This window comes from Taudactylus pleione, unplaced genomic scaffold, assembly GCF_031769625.1.
Source record: "Taudactylus pleione unplaced genomic scaffold, aTauple2 ptg000726l, whole genome shotgun sequence".
NCBI classification, from domain to species: domain Eukaryota; kingdom Metazoa; phylum Chordata; class Amphibia; order Anura; family Myobatrachidae; genus Taudactylus; species Taudactylus pleione.
Window position 1 is genome coordinate 6,008,010 of NW_028285128.1, and position 17,271 is coordinate 6,025,280.

At 41.3% G+C, this 17,271-nt stretch overlaps 1 protein-coding gene across 2 annotated transcripts in view; it reads right to left on the reverse strand.

Moving 5' to 3' along the window:
* Window positions 1-11,786: 11,786 nt before the first annotated feature.
* The window catches only part of ATRIP (ATR interacting protein), a 92,444-nt gene continuing 86,959 nt past the window's right edge, over window positions 11,787-17,271 (reverse strand). The window contains exon 13 of one of the 2 annotated variants that reach the window (XM_088456915.1): window positions 11,787-12,350. In XM_088456915.1, the coding sequence (XP_088313041.1) occupies window positions 12,261-12,350 (90 nt within the window). In that variant the 3' untranslated portion in view covers window positions 11,787-12,260. Of the gene's footprint in view, window positions 12,351-16,694; window positions 17,142-17,271 lie in introns of those variants that run through there. The other variant, XM_088456914.1, reaches the window with a different exon arrangement.

The window sequence follows — 17,271 nt, forward strand, 5'->3', positions numbered from 1 at the left end:
TTAGCAATTAGGGAGCTGAATGTGTATTCCGAGTAAGATGAATGTATGGAGTGAGAAAGATGTTGGAACCCAGTGGGATTGTTGGGGTGACCGAATGGGAAGATTGTGGGCACTGAGTGGGATGTGTGTGCCACATAACTGCTCAGACCTCAGTTGCATAGACTGCATGTGTGTATTCCAATGAGCATACAATTCTGTGAATTAGCAGCTCCACCATTTTGTGAGTGACGGCAATCTCACTCAGAGTGCTGAATCTGCAGCTAACCACAGGGTGTGATGGCATATCATATCTGTCTTGTGCAAGGAACACGTCAGCCTTAATGACCTGAATTTATTTGTTTTAAGTTTGAGTGGCAGAAATTCAGTAGTTTTATGAAATTTCAGATCATGTCTAAGAAGCCTTAATGGTACATGTGAAACCGTAAGGTTTTTGTCTATGGAATATAATAGTATATAAGATTTTATCAGCACCCTGGCTACCAATGGCATTCCCTCACTTCATGGTTAGATCGCTTGCTGTACTTTCACTATCGATTACTAACAAGTAATAATCCTAGTTTATCTTACTTCTGTTTACAATTCAACCACATTCAATTCATTTTAGCAATGAGATTGCCTGTCTCTAAACCCTCTCTGTCTCATGTATTAACATTGTGATGTCCACAACTGTACCCCATATTCATGACATATGACTGTGGATTGGGACTTTGTTTGCACCATGTGCACTTATCACTTTTTATGCAAACTATTTATTTGCATCCTGGCACTGTATGCTGCTAGTACTTGGCTTTCAGTCAACTAGTATATCTATGACCTTTCTTCATCTCCATTTACCCCTATAGTATTGCATTCGTGAGTTCCTTAATAGTTTTTTTTTTAACTCATTCATATCATGGCTCTGTAAGGAGCAAGATCATGTATCTTTCAATTATGTTCTTGCTTTCCTCCAATGAAACCTAATTGAGGGAATGTTTGTATTTCAAATAAATGAAATTGAAATCATTTGTATGTTTTTTTTATTCTGCATGTTTACAAGTTGCATTACACTTTAGAGGGGATCAGAGCATGTAGTGAACAGTAGAGCAATTTGTAAAAAAATAAATGAAAAATAAAAAAATATATATATATTTATTTAATTTTGTAATAATTCCACACAGTTCACCAGTGGAAATAGCCCTTTGACAGAAAGACCACATTATCACTGCTAGATTGACACCAGTCCTGTTTGGCATGATCCAATTATAGAAATGTCATGTTTAAGGGGACCCTACACTTTTTGGAACCCTTATTTTGCAATTACCATCTTAGGCCTGCAGCAGTAGTTCTGTTTTCTTATTTTTAGAAAATGTATTTATACATACAGTATTTCTGCTGGTACAATGGCCCGTGCTTATGATCATCATCAGTACAGAGAATGTAGAAAGGGGGGGAAGCATCTAACCGCTTTGTGCATCTACGCCTCCTTCCACTCTTGCATAGAAAGTATAGTGTATGAACATGGCGTAAATGTACTCTAAGCAAGACGCTCCTTCCCAACCTTGATCAGGCTGTCATGAACCCCTTAAAGTAGCATAGTTATTAACTGTGGTCAAACACTCACATTAGTGACATTAAACTTCATCTGCCTTGCTTCAGACCATTTTTCCATAGTGCATACGTCTTTCTGCAGCAAGTTATAATACTGCTGTGCATTAATAACCCAACATAGCTTTGCATCATCAGCAAATATGGACACCTTATGATCTAGACCAGAGGTTCCCAAACTTGGTACTCAAGGCACTCTAACAGTCCAGGTTTTAAGAAAAACCATTCTTGGGCACTGGTGACTTAATTAGTACCTCAGTCTTTTGATTTAACCATCTGTGCTCAACCATGGATATCCTTAAAATCTGGACCGTTTGAGTGCCTTGAGGACAGAGTTTGGGAACCTCTGTTCTAGACCATTTACAAAAAGATTAAAAAAAGGTTAGAACTAGTATTGGTTCCTGTAATACACCATTAATTACTTTAGCGTGCTGAATAGGTTTGACATCTAAATGCCCTTGGGGATCTACTAAAGGTTGAATTTTACAACCTATTTTAATCTGATCAAAGTTACTATAAAAATATATATATAATATGCATTGTCCCAAAATCAATAAAGTAGCAACTTGTAGCAGTTTCATTGATTTAAAAAAAAAAACTAGTGACTTCCTAATTTGTTCTCATATATTTCAATGGATACATTCTAAAAGGATAGAAAAAAGATAAACCTATGGAGATTTAAAATAATTGCCCACTGGGCTAGTAATATAATTGGTTTCCAAATAATAGACTATTCTGTCAGACTGCTCTATAACTAGCCATATTTGGTTACATATGTGAAAATGTTTTTCCCATTTATTCAAATGCACCCATTTATTTCAGTAGGTGTTAGCACAGCTGTGAAAACATTGAAATGAAAAGGCTCACTAATGTTTTACCCTAGACCAAGGGTGGCCAAAACATTGATCGTGGTAGACGTACGGGAGCAGCCAATAAGTCAGGAAGATTCTTATTGGCTGCTGCACCCAGGGCTGGCACCGCAGGGATACCGGGCTGGAGAGGTGCTGCCTACTGCTTTTGCTGGGCGCCTGCTGAGATTTTGCTACCAGCAGGCGCCCGGCAGCTCCTTCCCTGCAGCTGGAGCTCAGTCCTGAGCTCCACCTTCCGGCTCCTGCAGTGTGTGAAGGGAGAGACGTTATGACGTCTCTACCATAGCGCTCAGCGCAAGGAGCAGTAGGACAGGGATTCAGGTGAGTATAGTGTTGTGTGTGCCTTTATGTGTAAGGTACTACATAAGGGGTACTACTACTGTGGGCATTGTGTATAAGGGGCACTACTTACTGTGTGTCGTAACGTGAATCAGGGGCACTATGGGGGTGATTCAGCCTGGGACGGAATTGCAAAGCTGCACACAAGCAGCTTTGCAATTCTGTCCTTGTAAATATGCAAATCCAGCAGGTGGTGTATGACCCTCCCTGCTGCATTTGCAATCCCAGCACTGCGACATCGGTGCCTTGCCCCTCTCTGAAAACGGGGCAGATGCCCCCATTTCCGGGAACGCTGGCCGTCCCCGTCCCATAAATGCCTCTGCCTGTCAATCAGGCAGAGGCATAAAAGGAGCTGCGTGCAATCACACAGGACCCATTCTGCACATTTGCAGAACGGGACCTGCGCACGCGCAAATTCCCAATAATCGTAAATCTGCGTTCAGCATTGCACGCTAACTTATTGCACGCTGACTTAGCGCCTATGTGCAGTGTAATGTGAATAAAATTGTGCTACTGTGTGGCGTCATTTTAATTGAGGATACTAATGTATGTGTGATTTAGGCAGGACAAGACCCCATGCCCCTTGCTGCGAGGTCACACCCCCTTTTGTGGGCTCAGGAGATCATGAATGGATTTTAGCTTTATAAGTAGATCACAGAGTCCAAAAATCTGGCCACCCCTGCCCTAGACCTATTACTCTTATCTTGTGTACCAGACAAGAGCCAATTCTACATGTTTGCACAATATTTTCAAATTATTTTCTACAATATATGTAAGAATCAGATCCTTCCAATAACTTACCCACACCAGAAGTTGGGCTAGCTGGGCCATACATTCCTGGTTCCGATTTGGCTGCCTTTTAAAGGTTTATGCCACATCTGCCTCAGACCATCTAGTGGCACAGGCTATGAGGAATAAATAAAATAAATAATAATCTATCACTTACTGAATTTGAGAAACTGAGTTTCTTTACCACAGTGGGAGGATGCCATCTGCACCAGGTGCTTTATTTGCCTAATATTATTTAAGCATAACAGATCATCATCTTGTATTAGACAAAGGGTGGGGAACCTTTTTTCTGCCGAGGGCCATTTTGATATACAGTCAGGTCCATATATATTGGGACACTGACAGAATTTTCAGATTTTGGCCTCTATTCACCACCACAATGGCTTTGAAATTAAACTACAAGATGTGCTTTAACTGCAGACTTTCAGATTTAATTTGAGGGTAATTACATCCAAATCAGGTGAACGGTGTAGGAATTACAACGGTTTCAATATGTGCTTCCCACTTTTTAAGGGGCCAAAAGTAATGGGACTATCAACTCAAAAGCTATTTCATGGACAGGTGTGGGCTATTCCCTCGTTATTTCATTATCAATTAAGCAGGTAAAAGGTCTGGAGTTGTTTCTATATGTGACATTTGCATTTGGAATCAGTTGCTGTCAACTCTCAATATGAGATCCAAAGAGCTGTCACTATCAGTGAAGCAAGCCATCATTAGGCTGAAAAATCAAAACAACCCCATCAGAGAGATAGCAAAAACATTAGGTGTGGCCAAATCAACTGTTTGGAACATTCTTAAAAAGAAAGAACGCACCGGAGAGCTCAGCAACACCGGAAGACCACGGAAAACAACTGTGGTGGATGACAAAAGAATTATTTCCCTGGTGAAGAAAAAACCCCTTCACAACAGTTGGCCAAATCAAGAACACTCTCCAGGAGGTAGATGTATATGTGTCAAAGTCAACAATCAAGAGAAGACTTCACAAGAGTGAATATAGAGGGTTCACCACAAGATGCAAACCATTGGTGAGCCACAAAAACAGGAAGACCAGATTAGAGTTTGCCAAACAACATCTAAAAAAGCCATTACAGTTCTGGAACAACATCCTATGGACAGATGAGACAAAGACCAACTTGTACCAGAGTGGTGGGAAGAGAAGAGTATGGAGAAGGAAAGGAACTGCTCATGATCCAAAACATACCACCTCATCATTGAAGCATGGTGATGGTAGTGTCATGGCGTGGGCATGTATGGCTGCCAATGGAACTTGTTCCCTTGTATTTATTGATGATGTGACTGCTGACAAAAGCAGCAGAATGAATTCTGAAGTGTTTCGGGCAATATTATATGCTCATATTCAGTCAAATGCTTCAGAACTCATTGGATGGCGCTTCACAGTGCAGATGGACAATGACCCGAAACATACTGCAAAAGCAACCAAAGTTTTTTAAGGCTAAAAAGTGGAATGTTATGCAATGGCCAAGTCAATCCCCTGACCTGAATCCGATTTCACTTGATGAAGACAAAACTGAAGGGAAAATGCCCCAAGAACAAGCAGGAACTGAAGACATTTGCAGTAGAGGCCTGGCAGAGCATCACCAGGGATGAAACTCAGCGTCTGGTGATGTCTATGCGTTCCAGACTTCAGGCTGTAATTGCCTGCAAAGGATTTGCAACAAAGTATTAAAAAGTGAAAGTTAGATTTAGGATTGTTTAGTTTGTCCCATTACTTTTGGCCCCTTAAAAAGTGGTAGGCACATATAGAAACAGTTGTAATTCCTACACCGTTCACCCGATTTGGATGTAATTACCCTCAAATTAAATCTGAAAGTCTGCAGTTAAAGCACATCTTGTTTGTTTCATTTCAAAGCCATTGTGGTGGTGAATAGAGGCCAAAATCTGAAAATTCTGTCAATGTCCCAATATTTATGGACCTGACTGTATATATAACATTATTCGCGGGCCCAGTACAGGCCACACCCCCTCCATGTGACATCACAAGGGGCGGGGTCACAATCGCCAGTGATTGCAGCAATTGCCTGAAGCATCCTGAGGATGCACCGGGGAGCTGTAAGGACAGCGGTGTGACCGTCTGAAGTGTCCTGGCAGCACTGCTGCATAGATTCTGACTGCAGGGTGCCAAAGCTCAGAGGGCCAGACCAAATGACTCCGTGGGCTTTATACTGCGCCCCCGGGCCTGAGATTCCCCATACCTGTATTAGACAAATAACATTTAAAGGTTTGCTACACAATAGGGTATGTTTTCCTACTTTGTACTGTAAATGCAGATTTATGTTTATACCATTCACTATTTTACCAGTGTCGAACGGAGGAATGCACCTGAATCAGTGAGACCAGCACCCTGGGTGGGTGTGGTCGTCCCACAAAGAACACAGCATAATACTATGCAGTATCAGATATACGTAATACTGACCTGCTGTATGTACAGTATACACAAGACCCACTGATACACAAATCAAAAGAAACACACAGTCCTACAGTAGTTTAACTTCTAATCAGCCAAGCTGGTGAAAAGACACTGCCACCATGACTACAGTATATTAAGAGGTTATGAGGCATGAGTTTAATCTGTGTGGCATTTGTACGTTTATATAAGCAGTGTCATAACTAGGGGTGTGCGACCAGTGCTGCTGCACAGAGCTGTGGGCAGCACTGCCGTTGCCCTTGCTGGAACGGCTTCCTGTAGCCATCATCGCTGTAGCAATGCCACCCATGGTGTCCTATGGACGCTACAGTCAGGCACTCTGCCATGTATACAGCTCTGAGCACAGGTGCACTTCCGGGTTCAGGCTGCCCCTCCCCCTATGCGCAACATCATGTGCAAAGGGGCGGAGCCAGCACAGGAAGCTGTTAAGCCCTGTTAATAAATGAGGTCTGTAATAAATATAAAGAAACAATTCCAGTACTATACCGGCATCTTACAAATGGGATAGAGCAGATTACAGTAAACAATATGAAGGTTTATGCAGAGCTTGTACTTAAGACATTTTACTGCCCTGGGTGAGAAATTACACAGGCGCACGCACACCAAACTATTGTATAGTAGTAAATGGTCACTACTAACATTCCCAGCTTTAAGAATCTTAAATGACCAAGCCCCCTCCCCCAGGCATTATGTACAGTAACTAGTTTCCAGTAGGTTCTTAGGTAAACCGACCCCAGAACATTGTTGAGGTTTAAGTGGGTGGTCACTGCAACCATAGGTGGAGCATGTCCCAGGTTAGGCAGAGACAACACACAAGCAGGCAGAATCCGCACACTAGTAGGTGGAGTACACGTGTAGGTGTAGGGAGAGCGAATACTTTTTGCAAGAGCTTGACCCTTCCTAGGATCTTTTCAGAAGAATGAATAATTGATCTGTGGTCCGAAGTATACTGGTTCTCTGTAGATAAAACAAAATTACTCTGATCAAATCCTCAGTATGAAGCTTTGGGCATAGGATAGAAGGCTGGTAGAATAATTTCCTGATTGAAGAGAAATTTTGATATCACTTTATGAAGAAACTGAGGATTTGTTCTCAATCCCGCCCTATCTGTATATATACAGCACTTTGTGCCAAAGTCAATGAAGTTTTCCAATTCTTCTTTCAGAAGTGATAGCCACCCAAATGAGAGCACTTAAGTGTCAGCATTTTCAAAGGAATGTCCTGTAAAGATTCAAATGGGTCTTCAGTTAACACCTCTAGAACTAAATTTAGGTCCCATGGTGCTACCATTGATCTATATGAGGAGTGGGCAATAAGCGTCCCTGCAGCTGAACCACAAATCCCAGCATACCCTGCAAGTTTTAGCATAGCCAAATAGCAAACATATGGCAGGGTGTGCTGGGATGTGTAGTTCTACAACAACTGGAAGGCTGCTTATTGCCCACCCATGTTCTATATCAGTGGTCAGGGAACAGGGGTAAATTACCCCACATGAGGTAAAAATGAAATTCCTGGGGGTAATGGACTGACAGCCGGCATGCATGTGAATCATTCTATAATATAGAAAGATTCATATGCATGCCCGGCTGTGCCGCAGGGAGGCTCTAAGCCGGACGCCCACTGAGATGTTATTACCAGCGGGCGCCCGGCTCCTTCCCTGTAGCGCCGCGTTAGCCGGAGTTCTCCTCTGAACTCCAGCTTCCGGCTCTCTCCATGCGCACTATGGGAGAGACATCATGATGTCTCTCCCATAGTTCCGAGGAGCAGCCGGGCGGACAGGACAGCGGCGGATGCAGGAGCGGGGATTAAGGCAAGTGGTTTTTTTTTTGTACAAGCGGCACTACAGGGGCATTATATGGGGGCACTATTACAGGGGCATAACTATGGGGGCACTACTATATGATTTCTTTCCTTTCAAATCGAGGGGGTAACGTCGGCGTATCTAAATATATTTTTAGGTAATAGGTAAAAAAAGAAAAAAGTTCCCTGACCCCTATTCTATATGGATGTTTTTGGTTGTTTTTTTTTGCTGCCTGGAAGAACTTTTAGATTAGTTCCTCCTTAAACAATTTTTCAGAAACATACATCCATTTAGGAGCTAATTACTCGCAGTAAGTGCGGCTGTATACCGCATTTACAGTACCTCCGGACAATTTTGTAAGCAGCCCTATGAGTCTGCGAAGAAAAAGTCCGGGGTGAAAACGGGCCGCAAGGGGTTGGGTGGTGAATTACCATGCCATTGCCTGAGTTTCTTTGCAATCCCTTTGCACCAAATTGGATCAAGCCCATAAAGTTGAAACCTACAGCTATAGTGTACAAAGTGCTAAGCCCTTTTGGAGACCTTCTTGAAAGAAATCTAGCACCTGTGAAATGCTGGCTTTGTTTCCATTAAACTACCTTCTGAATGTCCTCCACACTATATAATAGACCTCATATGAATTCTATGAATTCCTCTTTCTGGCTTGCATAAGAAAATCCACTACTTTTAGTGATAATCCTCTCCTTTTCAATAGTGTCCTCTCAGTTTCTACACCAGCAGTGAAAGTCTTACTAGGTATGAATGGAGGAGAGGTCCCTTGTGTATCAGATTGGGCCGATGAGGTAGAGGCCACAGCTCCTCTTGTAAAACACGAGTTTTGCTGCTGCAAAACTTGGTTACTGCTGCCAGAAGGAGAGTACTGATATGACCAGAACTATTTCTCTTCTGATTCTTTTCAGTAGTCTGGTAATCAATGGGAATGGAGGGAATACATACCCCAGATTGAATGTTCATGGGGTTGTCAACAAATCCACTGTTTCTGCTCAGGGGTCTTTGTGGTGGGAATAAAACCAGTTTACTTTTGCACTGTGGCCTGACGCCATTAGGGCTACTTGTGGATTTCTGAATTTTTGGGTCAGCCTATAATAAACGTTTAGCTCCCACTAGCCTGGATGTATTTTGTGATGAAATCTGGTAAGATGATTTTGCTTGCCTGCCACATGTAAAGCCTTTAATGATATTAAATTACTAATGAATTACTAAATTACTAGTCTGCTTATCAAAGACTATCTTTAGATGTTTCCCTGCAATCACAGGGGCTAAGTATCAAACTGCTTGGTATATGGCTCCTGTTTGTAGGACATTTATGTGTAATGTTCTTTCATTGTGGATCCACTGAACGTTAACTAGTTTGTCCTCTAGATGGGCTTCCCAACTTTTGAGACTTGAGTCCATTGTTAGGATGTACCACTGAGTTTCCGATAGTGGCACCCCTTCTGTATGTCTTTGCAGCTGCTGTTGCCACCAATGCAGTTTTCTAGTGACAATCGAACCAGATGTTGTAAAGTGCTTGGGTTGTGGTCCCAAAGTTTTAGCATCTCTCCCTGTAGTGTTTGTAGATGCCAAACCGCCCAGGGTAATATGCTGATGGCTGATGAAAACATTCCCAAGATCCTTAAGCATTCTCTTGCAGAAGAGTCCTTGTGAAACTGTATTCTGCAAGCTAAGGCCTGAATTTCTGATGAAAGTTACGACTCTTGGTGTCTGTGTGAATCTCTAAGAATTGGAGTTGCTGTGATGGCAGCAGCTGACTTTTATTGTAATTGATGGTCCATACATGTATTGTCAGGACAGCAAGCACCCACTGAGTCTTGTTCTGGACCTCTTGTCTGGATCTTATTACTATTATATCATCCAGATAAGACTAGAATGAAACATCTCGTACTCACACTGCCTCCATCAAGAACACTAGTATTTTTGTGGAAGTTCTTTGTGCTGTCAAAAATCCAAACTGTAGGTCAAGTGAATTGTAAGTGATATCCCAGACAATAAAATCTCAGAAACTTCTGATGGTGTCACACTGGGCATATGTACTTTAGGTATGCATCCTGAGATCAATTGATGTCATATAATACATGCTGATTCTATCTTGTTGAGACCTTTGAGATCCAATACTGTTCTATATTTTCCTCATTATGTCTTCAATAGGAATGTGTCTGAGAATTTTTGAATTCTGCCTCAGGCAGTAATGTTTAGGCACTGTCCCCGCAGCCAGTCATTGTGTATTGAGAAAACTGAAAGAATGAATAGGACATCTGGAACTATTCCCTGAAAACTATCATGAATATTGCTGACCATGGCGATATGTGCTTCCCTCTTTTAAATATTGTATGAAAGAGATATGGGCAGAGGAAAGATAGATCTTCTATCGGACATCTGTAACTGGTTTAATTTCTTCTCTTATCACCTCTTTAGCATCTCATCCAGTTTTCTACCAAAAAGGACACCCAGTTCGAATACCACTGCTAATAAGCTATTCTTGGACTGTTAAGTCACTGACCAAAAATGTAACCATAAGACCCTTCTGGCTACAACAGACCTTGAGGTATTTTTATTTTTTTTATGCTTGTCGCATAAAATCTATGTCCTCTTTAATAACCTCTATATCTTTGAGCAGATACTATCTGCTAATTTTGTCCTGTGTATTGGAATATACACAGGACAGCTCTAGGGACAGATGACATAGCAACAGATGTGTTGATGGTCACCCCTAATGATGCATGCAATGGTTTAAAGTATTTCTTCATTTTCATAACAGCAGCATATCTCAATGGGCCTCCATCTTCTAATCACCATAGTAAAACATATACCAGCCACAGCTGAATCCACTTAAGATACAAAGGGCCTGATTCAGACTTGGAAATAGCAAGTAACTGTGTACCTGGACAAACCATGTTGCAATGCAAGGGGGGCAAATACATAATTTTTTTTTTGCATGCACGGTACATAATGTGCATGTAGCACACAAATGCTGGACAGCTTTATTTTTACACTGCAATTTAGAGTTCACTTTAAAACACACCCCGCCCAAATCTAAAGGTGGCCACACACATGGCGATCTGCACACCATCAGCCGATGTGTACGATTTCCCTTGAAACTCTCCCCGGCAGCTCTGCACACAATTTGGTGTCCAATCTTCATAGATCTCTCCTGCATCCAGACTTTTACAGTGCATCGTGTCCTAGATTGTCAGATCTGCGCTACTGCACCGCAGATCTGACGATGCGATATACAACCAGCGGGGACTCACGATTAGGCCATATTTTACACGATCTGTCAATCCAATGTGTCGGAATCGGTCAGATCGGGTAAAATATAGTGTGGCCAGCATCACTCTCTGCACATTTTACATCTGCCCCACCTGCAGTGCAGCATGTATTACCCAGATGCTGAGTTACTTGCTCTATTCCCAACTCTCAATCAGGCCCATGATCCCAATTCTCCATGCCATTATCAGGAAATGTATACATCATATACATTTTTTTATATTAACTTCTTTTTCAATCATATAATTTATCACTTTGTGAATAACGCAGAGAGTTTCTGGGGACTTCCACCAAAATACATGAACCTCCTGGGTACCCTTTCTGGGTTAAATACAAAAATAAATGTCTCATTCTTAACTCTGATATGAAGCATAATCTGAATTCAGACACACCTGGGGAGGATTGTAAATATTGCTCCATCATCTCTAATGCCACCTGTGCCATGGGTCTCTTCACCCCTTGGCTAGTTTGAGCACATAATATTTCATTATTATTATCCTTTATTTATATGGCGACACAAGTGCTCCGCAGCGCCTTAGAGAGTACATAGACAAATAAGTGAACAAGCAACAAGTGACTTACAGTACTGAACAAGGTTTATATACATTGCTGCATCAATGTTGTACTCAAATAAGCTACAGGGCGTAAGCAACCAGGTGTTAGGCGCCCAAGTAAGCAGTAGATGACAGTATAAGGAGAAGCACAAGTGTAGAGGGCCCTGCTCATGAGAGCTTATATTCTAAAGGGGCTTTGAATTGTTCAGAAGGCTGATCCTGACGCCTTTGGGAACATATCCTATACACAAATAATCTAGATTCATCATGTAATTCCTGATCACAGGCACCACATATGAAGTGTTTAGACTTGCTGGTTCTCTTCCCTTTAACATTGTCAGAGTACTGGAAAATAAAAAAACATACTACAGTAAATACCTAACCTGACTCACTGCACCACACCAGAGAGGGGATTACTTTGAGCTTCTTGGGGGCAGGCTCAGGCTTCATGCTCCAGAAAAGTTCCATGAATCAGGATGCAGCGAATTCCCTGATGCCCACTGCAGGCATGCCATGTCATCTGTAAGCAACGCGCCCATGCTAACATAGCTTGGACCCGTGCCACCATGTCTACTATATAGACAACGGAAACTTCAGGCACCTCTCTCCGATTCCATGTGGCCTACCATGAGGGAAGGAACACCTTCTGACCACGTCTCCTCTGCAGCTTCATAAGGTCCTATCTATTGTGAAGACAAAAAAAAGACATGGAAGGAAAGGCGGAGTCTGGTGTTACACCTTCCACTGCCTGTACATTTTCTTCTGTCTATCAAGGTAGAAGAGTTTAACCCATTAGTCAGGGCACATTCCAGTGATCACCATACAGTACATAAAAGTATCCTAGTTAGTGCCATGCTATACAGTAAACGGTACTTGTGTACTTTACGGACTCATTGCAGAGAGAACCCAAGTGTCCTACACATTATTATTATCAATGTCTAAATCCCCTTCACGGAGAGGACCCTGACGTCATTCCCTACCATCCAAGTGGGCATAGAGGAGGAATATAACCTTGTGGCGAGCGTAGTGAGCTACCGAGCCCGAAGCATGGCGGGCACAGCAAGCCCGCAAGGGGACAACTTTCTTCTTTAAGTGGGGTCAACTTTCGGTACTTGTGTACGTAATGTACACATGTACCATTTAAAACATTCATTGGGTTCTCTCTGCAATGAGTCCATAAAGTACACAAGTACCCAGAAAACATCCTAGTGACCCCACCCCAAAATTTATTACAAAGCATCCAAGTGGCTCCAGTCAATATAGACAGCATCACAGTGACACATATTCAATACAGATGGCATCCAAGTAATCGATATACAATATTAAAAGCAACCTAGTGACTTGAATACAGAGAGATCATCCAGGTAACTGATTTACAGTAGAGTATTCTATTGTCCACCATGCAAAAGTGCAAGCATTCTTCTGACCATCATACTACACAGAGAGCATCCTAGTTATCACTAAACTAAAGAAAGTATTCTATGGACCCATGTATATTGGAGAGCAAGCCAAAAGGCAGGTATAATGTGAAGACGCTATTTTCCTTAAACGATACGCTGTATTTTATCAATCTTGTTAAGACAGATTCTCACTATATCTAGATACATACTCCCATGCGCCAACTCCTCTCTACCAATGACCGCCTTCAAGATTTCTCCTGCACTGCTCCCAACCTCTAGAATACCCTGCCACACACAATTAGGCTTTTATTCAGCCTTTAAGTGGACACTTTAAACTCATCTTTTTATTCAACCTAACATCCTACCGCCCCTCTCCAGCAACCTACACACAATTCAGCTCTCACTTTGTGTCTGCCCATATCCCATCTACAATGTAAGCTCTCACAAACAGAACCCTCTGCCGCATTGTCTAAGTAATTATGCAGTTTGGTTGCCTAGTATACTTTGCCTACATCCGACTACACAGCACTGCCACAGTAGTTAGAGTATATGCAATAGTCTATAGCCATTCAACGGCACATATTGTTATACCGTTAGCGCTTAAGGCCAGGTAACCATCAGAACAATGTACAAAAGATACAAATGTTCATTCCAATTACCCTTCATTCCAGAACAAACGATATAGACTGTGCACACTATACAATCTTCAGAACGACAGCACGATATATAATGTCGGAGCACTGTATCTAATTAATCTTTTCTCCTGTACACACTGCAATCGTGTGGATCACTGGAAGTTCCGGTGATGTCTTCAGATAGATTGGACCAATATATCTTGTGGTCTTCCAGTTAAGCAAACACACTGCACGATCTGCAGACTGTTCCCATGTGACGTGCAGCTCATCAGATGGGAAGATGCGATGAATGACGCATGTGAATGCACAATTGAGTGTACACACTTTGTGAATTAAACAATATGTTGTTCCAATTTGCCTCAAAATTACATATTGTCCAATATATCGCCTAATGCAGTGATTCCCAACCTCGGTCCTCAAGGCACACTAACAGTCCTGGTTTTAGTGCTATCCATGTCTGAGCACAGAAGGTGAAATCAAAATAACTGAGGTACTAATTAAATCACCTGTGCTCAAGTATGGCTGTCATTAAATCCTGGACTGTTAGTGTGCCTTGAGGACCGTGGTTGGGAGCCCCTGGCCTAATGTGTACACAGCCTAATTTAGCCCTTTGGTACTCAAAACTTCTAAATGTAGTTATGCCACTGGGGGTTTCATCTTTGCAAAGACACACACAACCATTTCCCTTCTGCAAAAGGATTTCATTTTTGCACAAGTTCCGAGACAAAAGTTTTTGGGTCTCGTATGTTGTGTGCCTCCAAATCGCACTGCCGCAGAGAAACACGTTTCCAGACACTCCAGTGTCAAATACTTATTTAGAAAATAGATTAAACAGCAATTTAAGAAATGCTATGAAAGTATATAACAGTACATTATACACAAAAGTTCCCTAAACAAACATTTTTTTAATTGATAAAAGCAATATTTTCCACCTATGATGTGTGTAACCCAGGGTACCTCAGACAACAGGGAATAGTTACTACAGCCTGTTACACTAAAAAGAAGTAAACTATGTAGACAAAAGTGATTGCACACTGAGAGCAAATAGATCAATGAGATTTTTTTTTACATCAGTACTTTGTAGGTCCACCACGTGCAAACTGTCCACAAGTTCCTGGACAACAGCAGGCAGTATGTTTTGCCATTCCACCTTAAGTACGGTGACCAACTGTGATACTGAAGGAGGTCGGGTCGGCCTACAAAGCACCCGTCATTCCAATTCGTCCCACAGGTTCTCAATGGGGTTAAGATCTGTACTCTGAGCTGGCCATTCCATCCGTGTAACAAAATTTTCTGTATACCAGTCCAGCGTCTCCCTAGAAACAGGACAGGTGGCATTGTCGTCCTGATAATAACATTTGTTGTTTCCATAGAACTGCCACAATGTAGGGAGCACAGATTTAGTTATCGAGAACATCTCTAAACTTCTCTGAGTTAATGTGACCATGCATTACAACTAGTGGACCCATGCCAAACCAGCTGAAACTTTGGGTGTCCAATCACATGTCTACATAGTGTACATAATGTAATAAGACAGAAATAAAACACACTTTATATATTAGAATTAACATTTTTTAAATGTTTGAAGGCAAAGTGGTTTGCTTGGCAAATACTTAAACATATTAAGGAGTGCTTGGAATAAAAGTACTAATAATCAATATAAATCTTGCACATTAAGGAGTATTTGGTTTATTTTTTCACTCATTTTTCTTAATTATTAGACACGCGATACAAAAAGCTTGCAAAACCTGCTTTTCACAACAATTAAAAAAAAAAAGACTTTTTATTGTATCATACTGTACTAGGTAGTTATTACATAAATATATCGGTGTATATCTGGAGCTGTAGTCTTACCCCGTATTATAATGAGAGGTCTGAGTTGAACACTTGCCTCAGGACAGTCTTCTGTTTGAATGGGCCCCATGTAGATTTGGTCCAGCGCAACCAAGAAGCGATGCGTGCATATAGAAGCACGAGTTTCCATGCATATGTTCAGTCAGTCGAGCAGGGGTAGCATATGCATTACGTTTACATCAGGAGTAACACATTTGTATACTTGTGCCCCGCTATAACATAATCACAGCATAGAGATGTGACTGGACAGCAATGTACAGCTTCTACCCAGTGTTCTCCCCAGCCGGGTGACATTAAAAAGTAGCCGGGTGGGCTCAGTATAATCTGGCTGGAGACAGATACACTTTTTAAAGACTCTCACAGATATTACCCACTTGCTGGCTGGACACAGATCTCATAGACACTCACAATGCATGCTCAGACACAGTACACATCTGCTCTCTCCATCGACGCTCTCGATAATGTTCCCACCATCCAAACCGCACTCTGCCTATTAAAGACGGGGGAGGGATCTCTGTTAATGAGCCTGTCACAGTAAAGTAATCGTAGTGCGACTCTGATGTTGACTCTGAGGATTGTGCCAAGTGGAGCGTCTGTGAAATTGATCCTGGGGAGAACATGGGAGTAGTAAATGCAAAGCTAATTTAATAAAGTGTTAGTATGGACATCTGTTGTTATTCCCTTTAAGTATTAAATGAGAATCTTAAGTCATGCTAATAGAATACGGCGACTTTATATAATAAAGCCACCACACTAATCTTTTTTTGGGACAGTCAGTTACGCCTCCTGACAGGTTTATATTCTTCCTTTGTGAATCAAAGAGACATGTTCAGGACTATATTATATAATACAAAAATGTCCTTAGATTAATTCCTGTCCCATCATATTTGAAATCACAAGTCAAAGTTTCTTTTCTTCTTTACTTTTTCTTGATCTTTCATAGTTCAAGTAAAATAAATCCCCTTGAAGTTTGTATTGCACAGCGAATACTTTCCTCCATGTATCACATGTAGTGGTAGTTAAGAGTAAAGGTTTGTTATGACCAAATACTTTTATAATGTAAAACTAATGCAGCTGTTCATTTTATATCAAACCAATTTTATTACAAATTATATTTTAAAAATATAAATAAAATCCTAATGTACATTAATACACGTGGGGATAGAGCAACTTGTTTTATCACTATCCTGTATAGTTGTCCTATAACTTCAGCAATTGGTCTGAACCCTTTCATATGAACGGACATGGTACAGTAAAACAAGATGCACTGTCAAAAAACTACTCACAAGCTCTGCGCTTTGATTAGAAGATTATTTTTATATTTAAATATTAGTTGTCATTTTTTTTAAAACATACAGTACTTAGGCAAAATTCATAGAAATTGTTCCAAAAGGTAAACAATTAAGGCAGTTTTGTACATTTTTCCAAACAATGGTGAAAGATCTCATTGCTATATAAAACATTTTATTTGTGCACATTCATCAACCAAAGTGTAGAGGCGTGCAATGTAGCCCGAATCATGTGCAGTCCATACTCTCATCCTCAGTCTCGACTTCAGGAGGGCATAATTCATCCAGGGCAAACTCTGTAACAGATGGTTGGATAAATTATAGATAACCAAGAACATAACACTTCATATCATGCTCAATAGTACACGTTTATCAAAAGGACAATGAATGTCACCAATTTTAAAGGTACATGTTACTGTACAAGCT